At 41.3% G+C, this 22,093-nt stretch overlaps 2 protein-coding genes across 2 annotated transcripts; one reads left to right on the top strand and one right to left on the bottom strand.

Annotated features, from left to right (window-relative positions):
* Positions 1-1,020: 1,020 nt before the first annotated feature.
* On the bottom strand, positions 1,021-4,671 carry fkrp (fukutin related protein). Its single transcript, XM_063493216.1, has 2 exons — positions 4,279-4,671; positions 1,021-4,019 (listed from the first exon to the last, which is right to left on the bottom strand). The coding sequence occupies exon 2, from the start codon at positions 3,904-3,906 to the stop codon at positions 2,317-2,319; it is 1,590 nt and encodes a 529-aa protein (XP_063349286.1). The 5' UTR covers positions 3,907-4,019; positions 4,279-4,671; the 3' UTR covers positions 1,021-2,316.
* A 711-nt stretch (positions 4,672-5,382) lies between these two features.
* On the top strand, positions 5,383-21,926 carry strn4 (striatin, calmodulin binding protein 4). The gene is made up of 18 exons (XM_063492761.1): positions 5,383-5,948; positions 12,313-12,416; positions 12,590-12,666; positions 12,839-12,917; positions 13,057-13,242; positions 14,699-14,876; positions 14,968-15,124; positions 15,658-15,753; positions 16,088-16,206; positions 16,313-16,488; positions 16,613-16,660; positions 16,868-16,989; positions 17,079-17,246; positions 17,381-17,521; positions 17,641-17,739; positions 17,824-17,910; positions 18,326-18,514; positions 18,780-21,926. Exons 1-17 carry the CDS (start codon positions 5,634-5,636, stop codon positions 18,493-18,495), a joined length of 2,322 nt encoding a protein of 773 aa, XP_063348831.1. The 5' UTR covers positions 5,383-5,633; the 3' UTR covers positions 18,496-18,514; positions 18,780-21,926.
* Positions 21,927-22,093: the final 167 nt, after the last annotated feature.

The raw sequence follows: 22,093 nt of genomic DNA, 5'->3' as shown, positions 1-22,093 counted from the left end.
AATCATTGGGTGGCCTCCACCCAACCAAGAATTTCTGGCAGGCATTTGTAAATTTATTTCTTTAAGCTCCAAAGACATTTGTAGTATTTAAATTTGTAAATGCTAGTAATTCCAAACTTTCTTTTTCCAGATTCAACTCTTCTCTTAGTAACTTGTTGGATTTGGATATTTTTATTTATCACAGTCTCTTCTATTTAGTGTGAGCCAGTTTTAAATATATTTTTATGAGATGCTTCTTTAAAAAAAAAAATCTTTATATCAGTGGGGAAGACTTAAGGCTCTGGAGACAAGTTGTTAGATCATAGACGCTAAAGAGATACTGTCTGGAGTTGGGGTATGGCGATGTATCAGAGAACAATGCAAGTCCGGCTGGCCGGGAACTGACCCCCTTCCCTAATAAACGCTGGCTATTGAAGTACCCAGACAGTTTTTAAATGGATGAAAGTAATATAGCACAATATTATATATTTCAATCCATATCAATTGTTAATCAATATCTTATATAGATATGAGTAAGGCAAATACTGTTAAATCCAAAACCAGATATTTTTTAAGCCCGCTTTCTTAGCCTTCTCATTACATTAGCTTTACAGAATTTCACATGACAATCATTTAACTGCAAGCTTGAGGTCTTAGCATTTCTTATGTCATGAGAAAATTCTTTTTTTTTTTTTTTTTTTTTTTTCTGTTCCTTTTGTGGTGCAAGATTACTTCCTGAACTCTTCCATTATGTGGCTGTCTGGCTTGATCGTGGTTTTGTTTGTTTGTTTAAAGTGGGCTATGGTTGTAAAATAACTTATTGTCTGAATGTACTGTCAGCAACCTTTCAGCAATAAATGTTTTTTTTATATATAAATAAGAGGATGTGGCTTTTTGTTGACAATAAACCCTGTTTTTAACTCTTACGGCAGAGACTAATCAGAAGCACACAGTAATACAAATCAGGAAAGACAAAATACTTTGTCTTTATGTTTAGAGACTGTAAAATAATGCAGCCTCTCACTGATACATAAGTCTGCGCACATTAACCAGGCCATATGTGAATACTAGAAGCAAAAAAATAATATAAACACACCTCTAGGGATACAATATGAAGAGCAACAACATGGGAGAGGCTTGATTGTAATGGTAGTTTGCATCACACGTTGGGTTTGTGATGAACATGTGAGCCGTGTTCCTGTAGAGTTGCATTCCTGCCTCTTGTGAAACACTCCCTTTGGTCAACACAACAACAGCACTTGGCGTTAATTTGGTGTGTTGCGCCATCTAGTGGCAACTGCTATTTACAAAATACATGAAACCATTATTCTTTTATTGTAGAAGTACATGAAATGATTTGACACCCTAGTACATTCGATACAGGAAAAACTACAGAAATCATGTGGCAACTAGGGGAACTGAGTAGTATACTGAATTAAATTTCCTTTTCATAATATTTATAAATATGTAATTATTTATTTGAATTCTAAGGCCTGGTAGGGCAATTGTCCTTAACAGCATGAATAACACAGGTGTGCTTCTCATTTCATTAGATGGAAGTCTGCTCAGCTGCAGTTACCAGCTGGCTCTACCACAAACTAACATTCACTCATAAACTGAGACGTGCAAAACAAGGCAACAGAGTTCAAAAATCATAAAATACCTGTTAGGCTAAAGCCACTTATTTAACACACATAAGTCTGTATAATACCTTAAATCCTGCTTAAGATAAAATACATTTTAGTTTTAAAAAATCGTTTGTTTTTTTTTCAATTATCTACCTTTTTTTTTTTTTTAATTACAGCAGTAGTAGTTCAATGTTTCTGTACAACACATACACACCACAGCCTTATGTCAGTACACTAGTGTATGGATTTAAACTTTTCAAGTGTGTCTTTCAAACAAAACGCTACCGCTCAGGCAAATAAATAACGTGTGTTCAACATTAGACTTTACATCCGAACCACAGGAAGAACAATCTAAGCATGCAATACACAGTCTTCTGATACACATGTGGTGAAGGTAACAGTAAATGCAGTCATTTTGGCACCATATTAATCTTTTTTCACACATAAACTCCAGAAAATGTTGAGATGATTAGATGTGGATGTCACACAGACACGAGGTGCTCGACCATTTACGGTCAGATAAGACTGTGTCGGACATTTGTGCTCTCATGTGAATCTCGGTTTGGTAATGTCTCAAAGCATTCAGGGCTGCAGTGCATGTGTGAAAAAGGCTTTACTTTCCAGGTAAATTATCTTTCACAATTATTTGAGGCAAGATTTTCTTTGTATGTAGGTAAACCTAAATGGGTCTGTAGCCCTCCGGTATGACTCATAATTTGCTTCTGTCCAGTCTCTTTTTTGCAGGGTTGGGATACTGGGGGTTCTCAATCGCCCCCTCTCCAAATTTAAGTTCCAAAAAGGCTCTGTGGTTGTTAGGGCCATAGGCAGTGATGCCAGCAAAAGGCATGGGTACCAGTGGCTGCAGGAAGTGTTCTGGGAACTCTACATCTTGTTTATGTTCAGTCCACGTATCTTTGGTCATGACGCCATTACGTGGATAGAACGGCCACAGGTCAACGTGCAGGTGGTTAGCCTCACTGTACTGGACCCTGTAAAAGTCTCCTTCCACCGCACGCTCCCACACGTAGCCATTAGCATCCACCAGAGAGCCTGAGTCCAGGTTCTTTAAATGATCGCAGTTGGGTACATCCTCCAGATAGATACCAAGGTCTACATCATAGTCCCATGGGATGATATCTTGATGGCGAACGGCGCCCAACAGAGTACCTCCCTCTAGCCAGTAGCGCACACCTGAGCTCTCCAAGATATTGACGACATACTTGGTGGTTTCCCTGAGTGCTCGCAGACAGCAGGGAGGTGTCCAGCGGTCCAGATAAAGATAGTCTGGAGTGTCATCCTGCACAGTGCCAAAGCAGCGTGGTGTCTCTTTGCTGCAGCCGTACCACTGTTCCCTCCCATCAGGCAGCAGAAGACGCTTCAGACCAAAGCTCCTCATTAGCTTCCCCGTGGCCTCCTTCAGTCGAGTGTCAGCCTTCCACTGGTTGTGAGCAGAGCTGAAGAGAGGCCGATGGTTTGCAGAGAAACAGGGGCCTTCCAGGAGTTTGACCTTCCAGCCTCTCAAAGAAGTCTGGATGAAGAGTGAAGAGAAGAGAGGCCGTCCAAGAGGGACAGAGAGGTTAAAAAGATCCTCAGTCCGAATGAGTACGACTGCATCTCCCTGTAAAGCTGTACATACACTCCCACTGCTCCCTGATGCAGCTGTTGAATAGATAGCTGTCCACTCTCTGAGGTTCACCCGCAAGTGGAGACACTGCACAGCAGATCGAGCCAATATGGGTGCAGCTACTAACCTCACAGGCCCTCCACCCTCTCCTTCCAACTCTCTAATTAACCTCTCAATAGCCCTTGGTTGCTCCAGCTCCACTCCATCAGGCACTAGCAGCACAAACTCTGTTTGCACATGAAACTCAGGCCTGTGAGCTTGTGGTGGTTGGTCTGGGCTGGGGGAGAGGATAAGAAGCCGAGCACCCTCCGGAAGCACCAGTGGAGGGTACGGTGATGTGTCAGCTACAGCCAGGAAGGGAAGCTCTGGCCTCTGGTGAAGGAAGGAATTAGCCACATCCCCAACATAGTTTTCAAAATGTTCAAATTCCCGAAGAAGAACAGTTACACGTGGGCCTCGACTGTGTCCCTCCACGCCAACCACTCCAGGCTCACCTCCAGCTCCTGCAAGTAACCCTCCGAGACCAGAGGCTGGTAGGGCAGCCCTTCTTGTGCCCCTGCCAAGTTCTTTCCTCTTCTCCATCATTTGCTGCTGGGCTCGGGACACATAATAGAGAATGAGGAGGTTGAGGATGATGGCGATAGTTAACAAGCCCTGACAGAAACTGATCCGCATGGCAACTAATATTTCCTTTGCAGTTTATTTCAGGAGAATAACTTAAGTTTGAATTAAGAAATCCAGTGGCTGGTCTCGGACCCCCATCAGTGTAACAGAGAGTCGCATACAACCTGTAAATGACAGAAAAATGTTGTGTTTTGGTTCCAATACCACAGGCTTACGTATAAATATAATGTATTGATCTGCATATGTACATCACAATTTGCACACAGGATATTTAATTTAAACAAAGTAGTCAGTGAATGACCCAAGCCATAATCACATTCTTGTGGAACTAGGACATGATTGCTCCATGACAGGTTTTCTTTTATAAATAAAATGTTGCTAGTTGCATTAGAAATTAATGAAAATAGGATAGTAGCAACTCACCTTCATCTGAATGTATCTGTTTTATTTCATATAAGACAATCGTTTGCAGGGCCATCATATCATTCAGAAGTTAAAAGAGGCTTTACCAACGTTAAGCCAATTATGCCCGTTATGCTCGATATATGTGGATTTCGTGATGATCTTTTTGAGCTGGTAGCGTAGTAGCTACCGAGGTTGAATCGGCAGCAACAAACACAGATATTAACTTGAGTTTAGCTCATATTTGTACGGCTGTGGAAGAAATAGTCTCCAATATTTTTTGGAAGAAACTCACACTTAATGATCAAAAGAATATATCAAAAGCGCAAGGCTTAACACAATCCCAAACAAGAAACCCAGCTGCACGAATTTAGCATTAAGCTATCACGTTGTTGCCCGCAGCAACAGGACAACTTCCGGTTGAAATCCTTCAGAATAAAGCTATTGTAGGGGGTGTCCAAATCTGGACCAATCTATGAATCTATTTAATGAAAGGCACATATTGCGTCTATACCTAATCTCTTACGTTTTAAAAGAAGAAAAACATATTGCTATAATATAAAATATGAGATATAACTGCAAATGTTATTGCAGAAGTTATAAGGATATAAGCAATACAAAAAATATAAATATAAAGATGATATGGAGAAAAAATATAATTCACGTTAACATGTTATATATTACAAATGTGTCCTAAAGGCTTTTTTATTGCTGTTTTTGGCTATGGCTGTCTTCGTTTCACAATTTATTTTCCAAAAATAAAAAATAAAAATCAAAGATAAAATCTCGACCGGAAATAGCATTGTTGATCACTGCAGCTAACTTTATCGTTCCCGAAACCATTCCTGCTCACAAAATGGCAGGAAATTCATTCCCCTAGCGACATGTTCATTGTCTATTATAGAAAACATGGCCCTTTATTTGTCACCCGCACTGGGCATTTCACGAGGAGGAAACTGATCTGGGATCCGGGATATACAAAATAAGAGCAGCAAAAAAAACCCAAAAAGTTAACGTTTATTTTCAGGTGCATTACATTTAATAAACGCTGTCTGGTGTTACTTTATTTTGATGTTAGTTTTAAGACTGCACGTAAGACGTTTTGTGAAAAGGGATTTGTTACGAAATCAATGGGGCCACGATGTTACACTGCGGTTAGATTGTGTTTTGCGCTGAAGGCTTGGAAGCGGAAGTGTATTATTTTACCAACAGAATAGTAATTTTTCTCTGTGCGTGTGAGAAAGGAAGAAAGGAGGGTAGCTTATAGTGAAGTGGAGCTGGGTTTGGAAAAGGGCACGGGGTACTTTTTTATATTTATATTCGTCCATTCTGCCCGTTCCCATCTCATTATCCTGGCGAAAGGTTGAACAGTTAAAATGGAGGCGGACAGAACCGGCGGAGGATCTAACCCGAACTCCGGAGGCGGCGGCGGCAGCAGTGGAGCGGGGCGCAACCCAAACGGGCCTAAAGCAGGACCGGGCCAGGCGACATCAGCTGGTGGGACCGGGGCAATGGCAGCGGCCGCAGCAGCAGCCGCCGGGGCCGTCCCCGGACCGTTGCAGCAGTCACGGGAGCCGCAGGACGGGGAGTCGGGGATGACGCTTCCTGGGATCCTGCACTTCATCCAGTACGAGTGGGGACGCTTCCAGGCCGAGAAATACCGCTGGGAGGCTGAGAGAGACGAACTCAGGGTAAACGTATTCATCACTAACTTCGCGTTTATGTAGCTGTAACGCCAAGGAAAGGCCTGGAAAGATGTCACCGGAGCTCCTCCGGTGTTGCTTCGCGGATGTACACATGCCCTGCTATCGGTCAGTTAGAGGATGACAAAATGCTAATAGGCTAGCATTACAGTTGACCAGGATGCGTTATTACTAGACAGTAGATGACAATGTGGGAGCTGTTTGACCTCCAGTTGGAAGAAGAAACAGCCACCAGTACTCTTTTAAACATAAAATATTTTTTGTGTAAAAAACAAAACAAAACACACACACACACACACACACACACACACACACACACATACATACATACACATATATATATATATATATATATATATGCATATGCCTTTTGGGCTTCTAAAGCCGATACAGTCAATACAGATACACACCACAAGATTAGATAATAGACTTTTATGTCTGCCCGGAATAGCAAGCAGGCTGTGGTGCAAATAAAAAGGTAGGCAAACAGTTTAGGTGTGGCTACCTTGTCTTTCCATATTATTTCATGCAGGTACACATGGAACTCACGCTTGGGTCACACGTTATTTTAAGATTTCTGGCATTTTACTAGGATGTGCAAATACACGTTAGTTTGTAAGGAGACACTTATCTGATTTTTTGTACCCCACAGAGACAACTCAAGTGATCTGTGAGTCTGTTGTTGTGGTTAAAAAATGATAACAGTGTTAACCAGCTTTGATTTCCCTTTGCAGTTGCTGCATTCAAAATAATAAATGAGTAAGCATTCCTAAACTGCCCTTACTTACAAGTCTCCCTAAAAACAGTAATTTGATGGCTGTGATATGTATTCATAAAATAATTTGCACAATGAGACACAATGATCAGTTTGACCTTTGAACTTAGGCGCACAACACAGAGATGAAGTTCATGAAGGGATAATGCGTTGTGATCTGTAGTACCAATGCCTCCGTCCGTACCCATGGCACACACACAAATCAGCATTTTGAGCTAGGACCAGTTACACACACACCCACACACAGTCAGTCAGTTGTGTGGTGTATCTGTGTCTATGTATGGAGTAAAGTTGTATTTTCATTAGCAATGAGTAATACATGAGTATTGATGAATAACAAGTGTTAGGATGAAAATTTGTAGTAGTCTATCTGCAGCCAAACTTGTGTTTGTACTTGTGTTTGTATATATTATCTTTACTATGAATAGTGTGTGATTAGTGTAGATTGACCTTAAAAACAATGCATCTGCCTATAGGCTAGAGAAGTTGACTTTCATTCTTAAAGGTAAATGGTTTAAAGCTGTAAAATACCCGCCCTCCAAAAAAAAGGAATGTGAGCTTGTGACTCGGTGCCATAGGAAACCCCATGAGCAATACCTGAGTTCCCTGAAGGTCACAGTTATTCAGATGCCAATAGCAAAAGACAGACGTTGTACTATTCACCTCATCTGTATGCATAAAATTAAAAGGCAGAGAGCATTACTGGACAAGATTGTGCATACTCATCAGATTTTTCCAGGATTAAGAAAGGTTAGGAAAACATACAAACATATTTTACCTCTGCATTTGGACAGTTCATCTTTTGTGGTTATCCCTCAAGTAACTACAGTTTTTGTTTTTTTTTTGTAATAAGAATGAACTCTCCTCTGGAGTTCATGAGTTCGACAAAACCACAGAAACCCCCCCCCCCAAAAAAACCATATCATTTCCCTCTCCTCTGTCACTGCGCTTCTCACATTGCCCCTAACTCAAACATACATAGTTATAAATAGTGGCTTGATAAAATATGAATGAACAATAACAAACGGGCAGTGCTTGCTGCTTTTATAAAAATGAGGGAAGAGCAGGGAATGGTAAGCAGAAACAGCCGATTGCTGTGTCCGACATGCCATTAAGTGCTTGTTATGGAACTTTGTTTGTATGTGCACATTGGCTGCACATGGTCTGGCTTCACGGGTACAATTAGCACCACGCTTGTGCTGAGAGAAAGAGAAGATAACTGGAGTGCCACGCTGAAAAACTGACCTAGCTTACAGTTTAACACCCACGGGCCAAAGGCCTCTGGCTTTTGTTGCCAACATGCTTGCAGCTCTCCTCTCACTGAGCCAGTTAGTGTGCCCCCTGGTCATAACCTGCACAGTTAACATGCTGTAAATGTTTCCATAGTGTAGTTTGCTCACATGTTGTCTGCACATGGTATTTTGCACACTTTATTTTCAAAGGCTCTACTGAGTCACATGCAAAATTAACTCACAATCATTTGAGATCTGTGTGACTTTGTGTGCAACAGAGTAGATCTCTTCATGTAGCTTAGCATGTCTCTGCGAGATCACGACACGTGCGCCGCTAATGTGACCGTGTTGGTGTGTAAAGCCACCTGTGGCGCTGTGTCTTCACTGACAGGTGGCTGTGGCTTTTGCCTGTCTATAATTCAATTACTTAAGAAGCTGCTCTGTGAAAACACACACGGCAGCAGTCTTGTTTCTAACTAGGCATTGTTTTTGCATGAGAACAATCCTAATTTAATCTACAGGGTATTCCTCAGATAGTCATTTATTCTACAGGGAAAAGGGATGACCTCAACCTGTTCCTCTTTAAAGTGTTCTCATTTTCAGCCATTTCATTTTATTAAGGATGTTAGTAGACATGTAGAATAGATTACTGGTGACCCAAATTACATCACGTCCTGTTTGGTGTGAGTCTTGCAGTCCCTGGGTACGTATCTCTAATTAATAGCTCTGTGTACTCAGCCGTGACACACATATGATGTCCATGTGTATTGTGTTGTTTCACAGCACTGCTCTTGCAATTGCAGTCTTCAGCATGCAGCGTTCATCCTTTATTTTCCTTATTTAAAAATTTCCATTCCCTTTCTCTTTAAAAAAAAAATATATATATATTTATATACTGTTTGTCAGTCAAGCATGTTGTAACCTTAGTCATAAAATCCAACTAATTGGGATGTCATTATCTATCTAGCTACCACTCTTGGACTGCACACACAGTGTCACTAGCACACTCCAAGCACACTGTCCCAGAAAAGTTTATTGCTCTACTTGTTTGCTCATGGATTCTCTCACGGGGGGCGAAGGGATAAAAAGATGGAGAATAGCCAGTGGAGGAGGAAAGCTGCCCTTGACCCTATTCTGCAGCTAGTAGAGAAGGACTGACAGAATAGGCTAAATGTGGATGCGCTCCATGCAACAGCAAACTGTGGAAAGGTCAGCGGCAGTGGGCCTCATGAAGGAAAACCCACCCACAGGAAGGCTAGATCAGGTGGCGCGACAGGTTTGCTTGCCCCGTAGGCCCTTTGTACTTTAGCCTTTGTTAGTTTACCAACATATTATGAAGAAAGTAACCACAGTGTCATTGTTAGCTGGGCTATGATAAATGACACCCTAGTGGTTTTATTACTCTTTGACCTGTTTATCAGATGGAAGCAGATAGTTCTTTTGCTTTTGATATTAAAAGCAGTGATAGGTTTCTATCTGCTGCTCCACATCTGTTGTGATTGTCTCAGCAGCTTCTGTTCTGACGTTAAGTGACAGTCTTGCAATAAGAGCACCTTGACTAGTGGATGAATGGACGGCCTTGTCTTAAAGCTCCTGGCCTGGATCCCTCACATGAGTGAGTGAAAGTGAAAAACAGTGCAGTTATTACATCCCCTTGTGTAATTACACAGTCTGCTGTAGCAGTCCTATGGTACAGCTTTTTTTTTTTCTTGTCCGTGTAGAAGTTTTTAGTTTTAGGACCCTATTTTACTCACAAAGTCAGACATAGAAAGCAGCATTTGTTCTATTTTTAAAGTGAAACTGTAGAAAGGAAGAGCTGTTGGTAAGTCCTGCATAAACACTTCCATATAACAATAAACCCTTTGAACCTATGTTTTGGTTACCTTTATGTATCAGAGAACGGTTGCTCTTGCATTGTGTGTGTGCACAAATGCAGCCTTGTCTCCAACTTCGCCAACAAGACAGTGTCAAGGCTTTGAGGCATGAACCTGTCCTTCTAGGAGCACAGGGCGAGACTGGTACACAGGGGTGTGATGGTTATCTGTGTCCAAAGGCAAGCTGTAGCTTGTCTGTGTGTGAGTAAGAGTAGAAACGTGTGTCTTTGCCCCGCGAGGGTGAAGTAAACACATTGATTTGATGCCTTATTCTTTTACACAGCTGATCAAATTTACGCCATTAAAAGAGTTAAGTCATTATTCAAGAAGAGATTTACTGTTACTGTGTCTGTCTACAGGAGGCTGCTGCTGATTTAAGCACTTTTGTTCACTGAAGTACAAGTCTGGCTTATAATTAAGTTCACAAAAATCACCTTTCTGCATCTGGTGGTGTCTACATAACTTTAAGTCGCAGTCTATTAGTAAGCTTTTAAGCAGGACTTGTGTCAAGGCTGTCAGTACACAAAAAAATCTGTCTGAACAACTTGTTTGCATACACAAAACCTTCCTCAAAATTCCTCAAATACTGACCTCTACTTAAATCATAGTACACAGAACTGCTGATGTAAAACAATTATAGCATTTAGATTTGAAGTTGTTTTTTTTTCCAAGCTCGGACTGCATTCCATCTGTGTTCAGCCATTTATAGTACACAGTATACAGTGTACATGCTGTGCCCACACCATGACATCGCCCAGCTTTGCCTATCTGGTAGTTTAGTACATTTATGCACATTTACATCTGATTATGTCGCTCTAAAACAAGTGTTTTTGCTTGCATGTAATGTGCAAAATACATCTTCTGCATCTTCTATTACAGAACCCAACTGCACAATTACTGCATGCATGTGTGGGAATGCAAGCCACAGAAATAGAGCAAATGCGTGAGACTGTGTCTTATGGATGGCTAAGCTGAACTGGTTTTCATTTCATCTCAGTTAATGGCTTAGATGTTATTTCAGTTAATTCATTAGTTATTCTACTTGTGAAAAAAGACTTTAGATAATGTGCATGTACTGACCTGCTCCTCTTAGTTTAGGCCAAGAATAACCCCACAAAGTCTCTGTATTTCATGCCCCTATTAGCCCATGTCTACAGTGTTAATGTACTAGCTTTGAGAGTTATCTCCAAAACTCTCAGATAAGCATATAAATTCACATTGCATTAATCAGGATTACTCAGCAGCAGTAGCAGCAGTAGGAAGGTTTGCTTGGCAGATTATCCTGTGTTCCACTAGCCCTCCTAGCTGGTTACATGACTCTGTGTGTATGTGTGTCTGTGTGTGTGTGTCTGGATATATATGTGCGCTTTTTCTCAGAGATTGACTACCCTTCCAAGCAGACCAAGTGTCTGCCCCATGAGACGGCGTTTTTAGATTGTTCTAGTTTTATAGAATTGCGTATGTGTGTGGGAGCAGACTCGTGGACACAGACAGGAGCGTGCAGAGGAGAAATGGGCTGTAAAACAAGCTGCATTAATGCTTCAGCACCACTTGGCACAGAGAGAGAAAATGCCTGTTGTGCTTGCAGTCACCATCCTGGGAGTAGAGATGGTTAGGGCTTTTTAACCTACTTCTGACAGGGATCACTGTTTAGTTAGTTAGTTTGTTAGTTGTTTGTTTGTATTGTTTCTCCTCACTTGGGCATTTTTTTCTCCTTCTAAAAGCAGGCAGGATGTTTGTTGCCTGATGTTAAATGGGTTTTGCACAAAAGTTGCATACTGTGAGCAGGCACAGCCGGGTTGAAACTTGCATTAGCAATCTTTGTCATTAAGTCTGGCAAATATTTCACATTTTTGTCAATTCTTGCATTATGATGGCTTACTCAAGGGAAACCCTGTCTCGGTATAGTGCTTGGAAGCCGTGTCATCACTCTGTAGTCTCTTATTGCCTTTCTATCTCTCAGAACTCACTGGGGAAAAGTCAGAACAGGCAGAACATTTCTTTCCTCAAGGTAAGAATTTTATCAGCAGTGAGGAAGGAAATGGACAGGAAATGAGAGAGGAAACACAGCAAAGGATGGGTCTTGAAAGAGGGTGTTTGAATTTGGCTGCTCCATGTCTTGTTTTTCCTCCTTTGCAGATGCGCAGTGAGGCCTCGGTTAGGAAAGTTAAAATAAGAGCCCTATTCCACAACCCTCTACTTATTGCTCTTGGCTTTCAGAAGTCTTTTTTTCTTTTCTTTTTTTTGCACAGCTAGTCACATCAAACCTTTTTGTTCAGTCTCTCATTGCGATGTTTTGTTGATGTTGAATGATTTACTTTTCACCCCAAACCGAGACGGTGCATGCATTTTGTAACTAATTCTTTTCCAGGTCCCAATTTATCTTACTTTTGTTTATGCTTATGTGGACAGATGTGGTGTGCGTGTGTGTGTGTGTGTTCCTCACCATGCTGTGTATATGTGTGTTTCAGGCTCAGGTTGCGTTTCTTCAGGGTGAGAGGAAAGGGCAGGAGAATATGAAACAGGACCTGGTGAGGCGAATCAAAATGCTGGAGTACGCCCTCAAACAAGAGAGGTAAAACGAATGCCTGGAAAGCCCCCCCTTTCTGTCCTAGTCTCCTTATGTCTGTTACTCTTTCAGTCTGTCCTGGGAGTTTGCATGCTCCAGGCATAATGATTCTTTTAGTGAAAGATGTATTTGTGGAAGCTCAAAATGTTGCCCTCAAGTGTTCCTTTGTTGCGTTACAGGGCTAAGCACCAAAAGCTGAAGACAGGAAATGACCAGAGTCCTGGGGACAAGAAACCAGAGACAGAGGCAGATCAACGTATGTTTGACCAAGTCCTTATGTGCTCTGTAATTTGGACCCATTATGTTGTCTGCTTCTGTTACATTTAGATTCCTGTTGAGCGCAGTTCGAAGTTTCTGCTTCTCTCTTTTTCTTCTTTTCTTCTCATGCCTTGCTGTTGCATCACTATTGAACAATCTATTTTCTGTAGTTCCCAATGGGCCGGCTGAGTCAGATTCAGAGCCAGCCAATCAGATGTCCTGGAAGGAGGGACGTCAGCTACTACGCAAGTAAGGCTTCATCGTCATCTGTTCCTTTTTATCTCAGTGCCATATTAATGTGTTCCATCACAACTTCATCGTTAACATTAAAATTCTGATCTAGGCTTAAATGATTCATTTATATGACCATGTGTGTATGTGGATGTAGATATCTTGAGGAAGTGGGTTATTCAGACACCATTCTGGACATGCGTTCTAAGCGCGTGCGCTCCCTTCTTGGGCGGAGCAGCCCTGAAGCTAACGGGCCCCCACCCAGTGAAAGCTGTCCTGAGCCTGAGCCACGAGCAGGTGGAGAGTCCTTGTTGGTCAGACAAATAGAGGAACAGATAAAAAGGTGAGACAGTGGAAACATACGCCCCTCTTTGATCTTACACCACAGAAGAGCTCCAATGTGAACATTGATGACAGAGTAAACATTTGGTTTTTGCAGCACAAAAGCCTTTTTCTTTTCTTCTTCTTCTCCTTTTTTTAAATAGATGTACTTGATGTAAAGCTACTCCTTAAAAGCTGAACTTTTCACTGCTGCTTGTGAAAGGCTGCAACTTGTAAAAATTTGTGTCTTTCACAGAAAGCATTTACTTGCAGTCTCGTGACAAACTTTACAGACAAAGTGCGATTTTTACATCACTCCATAATCAAACTAGTTCACTAACGTGGCAGACTTACATATGAAGCCATCCCTTAACCTTCCGACAAACACTTCTTACATAAAGTGTATCTGCGTTTGACCTCATATATCAGGATTTGACCTGTCTGACTATTTTCCAGTATGGTAGTAGTTCATGGTATCCTTTTATAAACAGTGGACAATATCCAAATTATAAATCCATTTGCCTCTTAAAAATTAATTAAGCAATGGGTTGGTGTATGAGATAACTGTCACTGTATCATGAGACTGCTTAGTGAACAAGATTCATGTGGAATCTTTCTGCACAAGCAGAAATGGGAAGACGGTGAAACAAAAGCACAGCTTAAACTCCCAAACTGGCAAAATAACACATGACAGAAGAGGTCTAAAAGTGAGGGGATTCTTCATCATGCAAGTCAGGATTTTTAATGAGCACTGGAGGTAAAATTAAGATAGATGTCACTGAAGTGTGCAGAGAGGCTCAAAAGTAAATTTTATAGCTAAATGTGGCATGTTTCATTTTTAATTCATGATAAATAGGGAGTTAAAAGGTCTGGAGTTGATTCTAAGTATTAAATTTGCATTTGATAGCTATTCATGGCACTCTCAACCTCTACTTTGAGTTAAGGAGGCCACCAATCAGCTGAAAATAAACCATACCAAATAGCAGAGATTTTAGCACTAACCAAATCAACAAACTGGTACATTCTTAAGAAAGAATGCAGCATAAAATAGCCCACTGAAAACAACTAAAGTGGGTGATTGCAGAAATATTTCCAGCCAAGTCTGTGGAGAAGGTAGTTTTCAAATCTAGAAACACCACAAAAGGGTTTACCACAAGATGCAAACTAGTGGGAACACACAAGTACAAAAGAGCAGGCTTTGAACAGAGAAAACCAACATGAACTTACACCAGAAGGATTGGAAGAGAAGGAAACAAAAGATCAAACGGTCTTCCGTTGAAATACTCTGATGGTGTTGTCCAGAGGCTACTGTGCTACCCATAATTCACAGGTAGCTCACAGCTGTTGCAACTATGGGTTTTGAAATAATTTAAAAACAGTAAAACAATGTAAACATTAAATATATAAATAAGGAGTCCTTCTGTTGATCTTTGAGTGAAACATGTGGTCAAGATACTCAGCTGTGCATCTCTTTGTAGGAATGCGGGCAAAGAAAGCTCTAAGGAACGTGTGGGGGGTTCAGTGCTGGATAAGATCCCCTTCCTGCATGGCTGTGAGGACGATGACGAAGATGACAGTGACGAGGAAGATGAATTCCAAGGCATGGCCACCGATTGCATCGATGGCCCGCGCAAGAGCAAAAAGTCTCGCGTGAAGGTACGGCAGGCTAAATAAAGAATGACCAAGAAATGTTTTCACAAAAAAATGAATAAATAAACAACAACCTTGCTTTCTGCTGTGTTCTCAGATGGGTTCGGAACCTATGACCACAGATCTGGACCCTGAAGACGAAGAGGACGAGGACGACTCGGAAGACGCCCTCAATGAGTTTGACTTCCTGGGCTCAGGGGAGGATGGGGAGGGGGCGGGAGAGGCCCGGATCTCAGGGGATGGACGGGAGTTAGGTACGCTGTTGCCTTAGCAACATCATGAGCACAAGCACTGCCAGGATCACTGCCATAAATGTATCTGTCTTTATTGCCCCTATCCTTGCTCACCTTTTTTTTTCCTTTACTTCTCATTGTGTCTTGACATCTCTTCTTGTCAATAAAACCAACCTCTTTTCCCAACCACCTGTCTCTGTCCTGTTTCACAAGCTGTCGGTCTGTGACTCCTCAGAGCTGTGTAGCTGTCATCTTTGTCTCTAGATGTACTTTCTGTGGTCCAGGGCCATTTCAGAGGTTACCACGCATGCTGCCTTCTTCTTTTTTTTTTATGTGTTCACATTTCATACTTAGAATCATATTTGCACTGTTGATGTGCTTTTGTAAATAAAATTGTACAAGTGTATGTTGTCATTATACGTAAAGAATGAAGTTTGCCTTTTAGCTTCTTTCTGCCTTTGTTTGTCTCTTATCTGTCCAACTGCTGACCTCCCCGGCCTTCCTCGACCTCTCCGCATGACGGTATTGTGTCTCTCTCCTCTTGCTGGGTTCAGAAAACCGCAGGAACAAGTTACAAGGAATGATGTCAGATTTCCCCCCTAAACCTACCCCGCCCCCTTCTGTATCCGGACAGGCTCGCTCCGGGGAAGGTAAGACTTCCCTACAAAATATGCCAATAAAAACATAGATTATTCTCTGCTGAGCATTCCCTTTTTAGTCTTCCCCCGTGCAGTTGTAGCTTAGTTGCTGAATCTCAAATTTAGATGTTTGCGTAGGGGTATGCTTGCAAGGTTTCTCCTGCAACTATAAATATTTCCTGTGGTACACAGTGTGGGAGTAGGGAAGTGGAATAAATGACACTGTTCTACAACTATCTAGGACTTATCACGATATTTTAAAGTGATCTCACCATCCTTTTCTAGATCCCTGACATTTGTCAAGATGAAATCATATCTCTTGTGCTTTTCCATTTACAACCTCCAGGTGGTGCCCTGGGTTTCTCCTCTGATGTCTTCATCATGGATGCTGTTGGCGGAGGTGACATGAACCTGGGAGAGCTGGCTGATCTCACTGTTGCCAATGACAATGATCTTTCCATGGATGTAATTGCATATTTTGTTCTGATCAATACAAACTATGCAATACAAGCTACATACGTACAATGAAAACACTTGAATGTTCCCTCTTTTCAAACGTGTGTCCCATCAGTTGCAGGATAACAGAGAGGAGTTTAAAAAGACATGGAACCCCCGATTCACACTACGCAGCCACTTTGACGCCATCCGCGCTTTGACCTTTCACCCGAGCCAAGCAGTGCTGCTCACAGCCTCTGAGGATGGCACACTTAAACTCTGGAACCTCAACAAGGCAATGCACTCTAAAAAGTAAGAACCCTACTGGTGGCGAAGTTTTTAAATGAAGACGTGTTATTCTCTGCCACGCAAATAAAAACTGAAATGCAGCAGAGGAAAAAAATCCAGATCTCATTTTAAGGGTGTCTCTCCACAGGAATGCCGCTTTGGACGTTGAGCCCATCTATACATTTAGAGCACACTGGTGAGTTCAGCCTGAGAACAATAAAAATGCTGCAATTTTTTTCTAAAAATGAATGATTAATGCAATCATTTTCAAATTAAATGCTGTGTTTAAAAAAAAAAAAGAAAAAAAAAAAGGTATGAACACAAGGTTTTTTTTTGTTTTTTGTTTTCTTGGGGGGAAACGGTGATGTCATTTATGCCTGCTTCTCTCTTGGTCTTGCTCTAGTGGAGCTGTTCTTTCACTGACGATGGGTGAAGATGGAGAGTCCTGCTACAGTGGAGGTCTAGATGGATCCATCAGGTGTTGGAAGATGCCGGACCTGAATGTGGATCCCTATGATAACTATGGTGAGTCATTCTTAACTGCTAATTATATAGCAGAATCACAAAGTTTAGCTTTTCTTTTTTTTTTTTTAATAATGTGATTCTTTATCCAGATCCTGGTGTTGAAAGCAGTGTACTAGCAGGCCACGAGGACAGCGTGTGGGGTCTGACTTACTCCGCAGTTCACCATCGTCTTGCCTCATGCTCAGCAGATGGCACCATTCGTATCTGGGATCCTCAGGACTCATCCCCCTGCATGTCTGTCTTCAATAAGGAGAGAGGTAGACATTTGTCTTGATTTTGTGGGTTTGCTTTGGCGCTTTGTCTATTCAGAACCCACATCCTCATCACGTTCCATTGTTTGTTTGGTTTTTTTTGTGTGTGTGTGTTTTATTTATTTATTTATTTTTCTTAGAGCACGGAACACCCACCTCAGTGGCGTTTGTGGCCACTGATCCCAACCAGGTGGTGGTGTCATTTGATGGCGGTGAGACCCTCCTGTATGACCTCAACACAGAGCAGAGCGTCACTATGCTAGATACACAGACCAAAGATGGTATGTTCTGGACACAGTCTCCAACACAATGTGCAACACTTTTTTTTGCCACAAGTAATAATTTGGTGAGAAATCATTAAATTCTTCTGTTAGACTGAATGTGATGTCTTCCTTTGCAGGCAGTGAGCTGATCAACCGTGTCGTCAGTCACCCATCTGAGCCCATCTCCATCACTGCACACGAGAACCGCACCATCCGCTTCCTAGACAACAAGACAGGTATGTGCAGGAGGTGTACTGATGATCTGATGATTACTGAAATGTGTTTTCTCGCATGCATCTGAATAAACTTTGTTTGTGCAGGTAAAGTTGTCCACTCGATGGTTGCCCACTTGGATGCGGTCACCTGTCTTACTACAGACCCTAAAGGCACTTACCTCATCTCTGGCAGTGAGTACTCGGCTTTACTGTGTGCTTAATTAGCTAAGTATCCTAGGCTTCATTTTTAAAATGCTCCTCTGTACACTGAGAAACGTCTGTTTAATATCACCTGCAATCTGTATACAAGTAGCTTTTTAAATCACAAATTAATTGATAGTAATAGCTAATTTTAAACAGGGGAATTAAATGAGGTTTTTTTTTAGTTTTTTTGAAGAAGTAGGAGATTATTTATGACTTATGAGCAAAAAGTACCTTAAGAAATCCTGTAAATCTGTAGTAACTGCAAAAAATAACATATCACACTGTAGAAGAGGCGTGTGTTAAATCTAGGTTGTAAAAGGATTCCTTTACATTGTTCTCCACAATCATCTCTGCCCTTGTAACACTGCTGTCTTTGCTTCCTCCCACTCCTCACCTCCTACAGGCCACGACTGCTCGGTGCGCTTATGGATGCTGGACAACAGGACGTGCGTGCAGGAGATCACTGCCCACAGGAAGAAGCATGATGAGGCCATTCATGACGTGGCCTTCCACTCTTCCCAGCCCTTCATTGCCAGCGCCGGCGCAGATGCACTTGCCAAAATCTTTGTCTGACATCACTGTCGTCGTTCTGGTGAGATGGAGGGTGCCAGGAAAGAAGCAGTGTGGGGCGAACAGGGAGCGGGTTTTTTAGGAGTTTTTTGTGAGGAGCCATAAATAACGAAAAACAGATGGCAATGTCCTCTTGTTATTTACTAACAAGAAAACATCCCTTTATATATTGTTGGATTTTTAAAATCCCTTTAAATACCAAATTGTGCTTCTGTTGTCCCCTTTTTTTATTGGTGTTTCGAGTAGTTCTGAAAAGCTGCTTTCTTTCCCCCCCTTTCTACTTTTAGAGTCCTACATCAATAACTGGGCCAAAAGAGACTGAAGACTACAGTGGATACATTTCACCTGCTCTTACATACACACACACACACACACACAATTAGTCCTGCACCCCACTGGCTGGGTCATCGCCACAGGACGTCAACCAACAACTTCCTCCCCCTCCGCTCCGAAAACTCCTCACAGTTCTCTAATGCCTCAGTGACTTCTTGTAATACTAATCACATCTTGTAATGCTTTTTTATAACTTTCAAACTTTGGCTGCTCTGTTTTCAAGTAATCATATTTGGAGTAACACTTTTCTACACTACAATATTCTGTTCTTTTTTTTCCCTTTCCTTTTCACAAAGTACTATGTGTGTACGCTTGTGCGCTTCAAGTGCTCACACAATGCTTGCATTTCACTGAGAGCCGAGGGGGAAACACTTGATTTTAAATCTTTTTTTTTTTTTTTTAACAGTTGAAACATTGCTTGTGGCTAACACACATACGTAGGCTTGACTTAAAGGAATAACAGTTCTCGGCATTGACGGAAAACACCTGACCTAACCTCTGCATTGGGAATCAATGTGTTGCATTCCAAAGACTCGGTGAGGAGGATGTGTGTGTGGCGTTGGAGGATGTTTGACTTAGTCGTGTGTGCTGTGAGGAGGCACTAGAAAGCTGAATAGTGTTGATTGAACAACCTAGTTTCATTGTCTGTCTGATTGCTATAGTGTCCCAATGATTCTGCCTCTACGTGTGTGTGTGTGCGTGAGATTAGATGTCACTTAGATAACTCTCACAAACGTTTTTCTACAGATGTACAGTGCATATAGAGTCTCTCACACCGCATGAACCAGCTTAGGATGGATATCACTGAGCATAGTTAAAGTCTGTAGACTAGAGAGGTGCAAGGCTGGTCTGGTGCTTTTTACTGTACAGAGGAGTTTATGTGAGTGTGTGTGTGTGTATGTTTGAATATGCACTAGTTCAACCACGGTGCTATGAAAGACTTCATCAGTCTTGAGTCAGAATCAGGGACATGTTTTGTGAGTGTTTCTCTCTCACTGGTCCGCACGTGTACGTTCAGTAAAATCATCATTCGCGTGACATTTCACTGTTGGATCATTTCATTAACTGTGGTCAAATTTCAGAATTGACAGTCCATCCTAGTTATGTTTTTCATTAGAGGGATGTGCATATGGTCGGCTTTGATTGTCTCCGGCTCGAGCAGTGCATCGAGCTGGTAATTATTTTACAGTGGAGGAGCTCAGATGAGAGATTGTCTCTTTGAAGTCGGTGCCAGTTTTTTTGCAGGCTGCTCGCGTCTCGTGATTGTTTTATTTATTCGGGCTTTCACAAAAGCCTGACATCACCTTTACTCGAGTGATGAGGTGAGGATTTCTTCTTCTTGAATGATGAACACAGGTAGCACATTAGCCGCAGAACTAATATAGTGAAGCGTGTGTCCTCTTCCTGAAGAGGGATGCTGGACGGGTTTAAAAAAAAAAAATTAAAAATACTCCATTTTAAATTCAGCCATACAAAAAAAGCGTTGATTTAAGACGTGTGACTCAGTTTAGGAGGTAAACTGTCCTGCTAATATGTTATAGTTCTGCTATTTTGAACAACTTTTGGCTCAGCTGGAAGCATCGTTATTTTGAGACCCATGTTTGTTGATGTCCTGCATTTCTGCTGTTGACTACAGGACGGTTTGTTTGCTTTAAGTTGCCTCTTCACAGCTGACCTCGTCCCAGATTATTTTCTCATTACCTTTAGAAAACCTCTAAAATCTGCACTTGGTTAGGTGTCAGCTCTTCAAGATTACACACTGTGTGTCACACTGTTGGTCAGATGACAGCTTAACTCTTTGCCCCTTGAAAGCCTACTAGAGGTAACCCTTGAAGCGCTTTCTTGACTGAGCAGTCTGCTTATAGAACAGAATGACTGAGTTTGCATCAGAAGTTTATGAGGGTGGTCTCTGCCTATTCAGCTACCCTTGGAAAAACCCAGAACTATTCTAAAGATCGTCAAACCACACCTGCATCGATATGTACTGAGGCAGCAAAGCTTCTTATTAAGAATACTGGGGAGGTCGTCAGATGTTTTCTCTATGGGGGAAAGAGTTAAAGTTGGCTGGAGCTAAACACTTTTAATCACTGGTGACACTAGCATTCATAGTTCATTTATATATATATATATATATGTAGTGAGAGATTTATTTTCTCTCCAAACAGAGTGGTGGACTGTTGTGTGAAATTAGACAAGATGTCACACTGCTGTTCCTTTGACACAAGTCTGTCAAAGACAACAACACGGGGCAACTACATTATTATACTGCTGCTGGGCATGACGTCCTATTATCACGTATTAACTATTTGACCCCTTGTTGCACTATATCTAAAAGTGAATGCTTTACATTACAAGAGGATAGACAGGGTGCAGAAATGATGTATTCGATCTGAAGCGAATACTACAAACGTGGAACTTCACGGTTATATGACAGCGGGCGTTACTGACGCTTTCTTTTCGCTCTATGTCCCCTGTCTGAGAATGACGACAAATCAGTGTGACACATCAATAAGAGGAAAACAAGAAGAAGAAGAACTCGAAGCAGAGGTTGTAAATGATGGTTAGAGTTGCCATTATGTGCTGTAAATGTCCATCATTTCTTTGTTTTCTTTCATTTCTTTTCTCTCTCCTTTGGTTATGAATATGATTATTAAGATGTAAGAATACTGTAGTATCATAAGTGAATCATTCTTCCTTGCTAGGCATAGAACTTGCTTGTGATTGATAATGGCAATGTAAAACTTGTAAAAAAGCAAAACAATTAAAAAACACGAAAAACAGACGAAAAGAAGATTTAAAAAAAACAAAATCTGTTACCAGTCGGAGGCCAAGGTAAAGAACTCTCATTTCTTTGTGTTTTTATTTTTTTATTAGCAATTTATCACTGTGTGATATTTTGTACATCATATTAAGCTGTATTCAAACAATTTCCTCCAACTACAAGGGATCAGAGACCTGCTTTTTATTAATTTTGTTTTATTATATATTTTTGAACTGCATTTTAGCTTGTATCAAATGACTTTTCTCTTTTTGTTTACGGGTCCCCTGTTGTATGTCATTAAGGAAGAAAAGACAAAAAAATGAAAATTTTGTACAGTGAATTGAGAGTTGAGTTTTTTCTTGTCTGTCTGTCTGTCTTTCTTTCTACTAAAGGATGCCGTACTTGGAAAGATATGAAGATACATGAAGGTGTGATCACTTACACTGTAATACTTACTTATGATGATCCGGTATAGAAGTAGGGTGATGAATTACTACTTTAAGGCTA

Source organism: Pelmatolapia mariae, linkage group LG14 (genome assembly GCF_036321145.2).
Source record: "Pelmatolapia mariae isolate MD_Pm_ZW linkage group LG14, Pm_UMD_F_2, whole genome shotgun sequence".
Lineage (NCBI taxonomy): Eukaryota > Metazoa > Chordata > Actinopteri > Cichliformes > Cichlidae > Pelmatolapia > Pelmatolapia mariae.
Note: the sequence above shows the minus strand (reverse complement) of the source record. Positions and strands in the feature narration are given on the sequence as shown.

Excerpts from the sequence above, each read along its gene's own strand:
- fkrp (XM_063493216.1), bottom strand. The coding sequence starts at position 3,906 with ATGCGGATCAGTTTCTGTCAGGGCTTGTTAACTATCGCCATCATCCTC.
- strn4 (XM_063492761.1), top strand. The coding sequence starts at position 5,634 with ATGGAGGCGGACAGAACCGGCGGAGGATCTAACCCGAACTCCGGAGGC. Across the intron at positions 13,243-14,698 it reads ATAGAGGAACAGATAAAAAG|GAATGCGGGCAAAGAAAGCT; the intron begins GTGAGACAGTGG and ends ATCTCTTTGTAG. Across the intron at positions 16,661-16,867 it reads TATACATTTAGAGCACACTG|TGGAGCTGTTCTTTCACTGA; the intron begins GTGAGTTCAGCC and ends GTCTTGCTCTAG.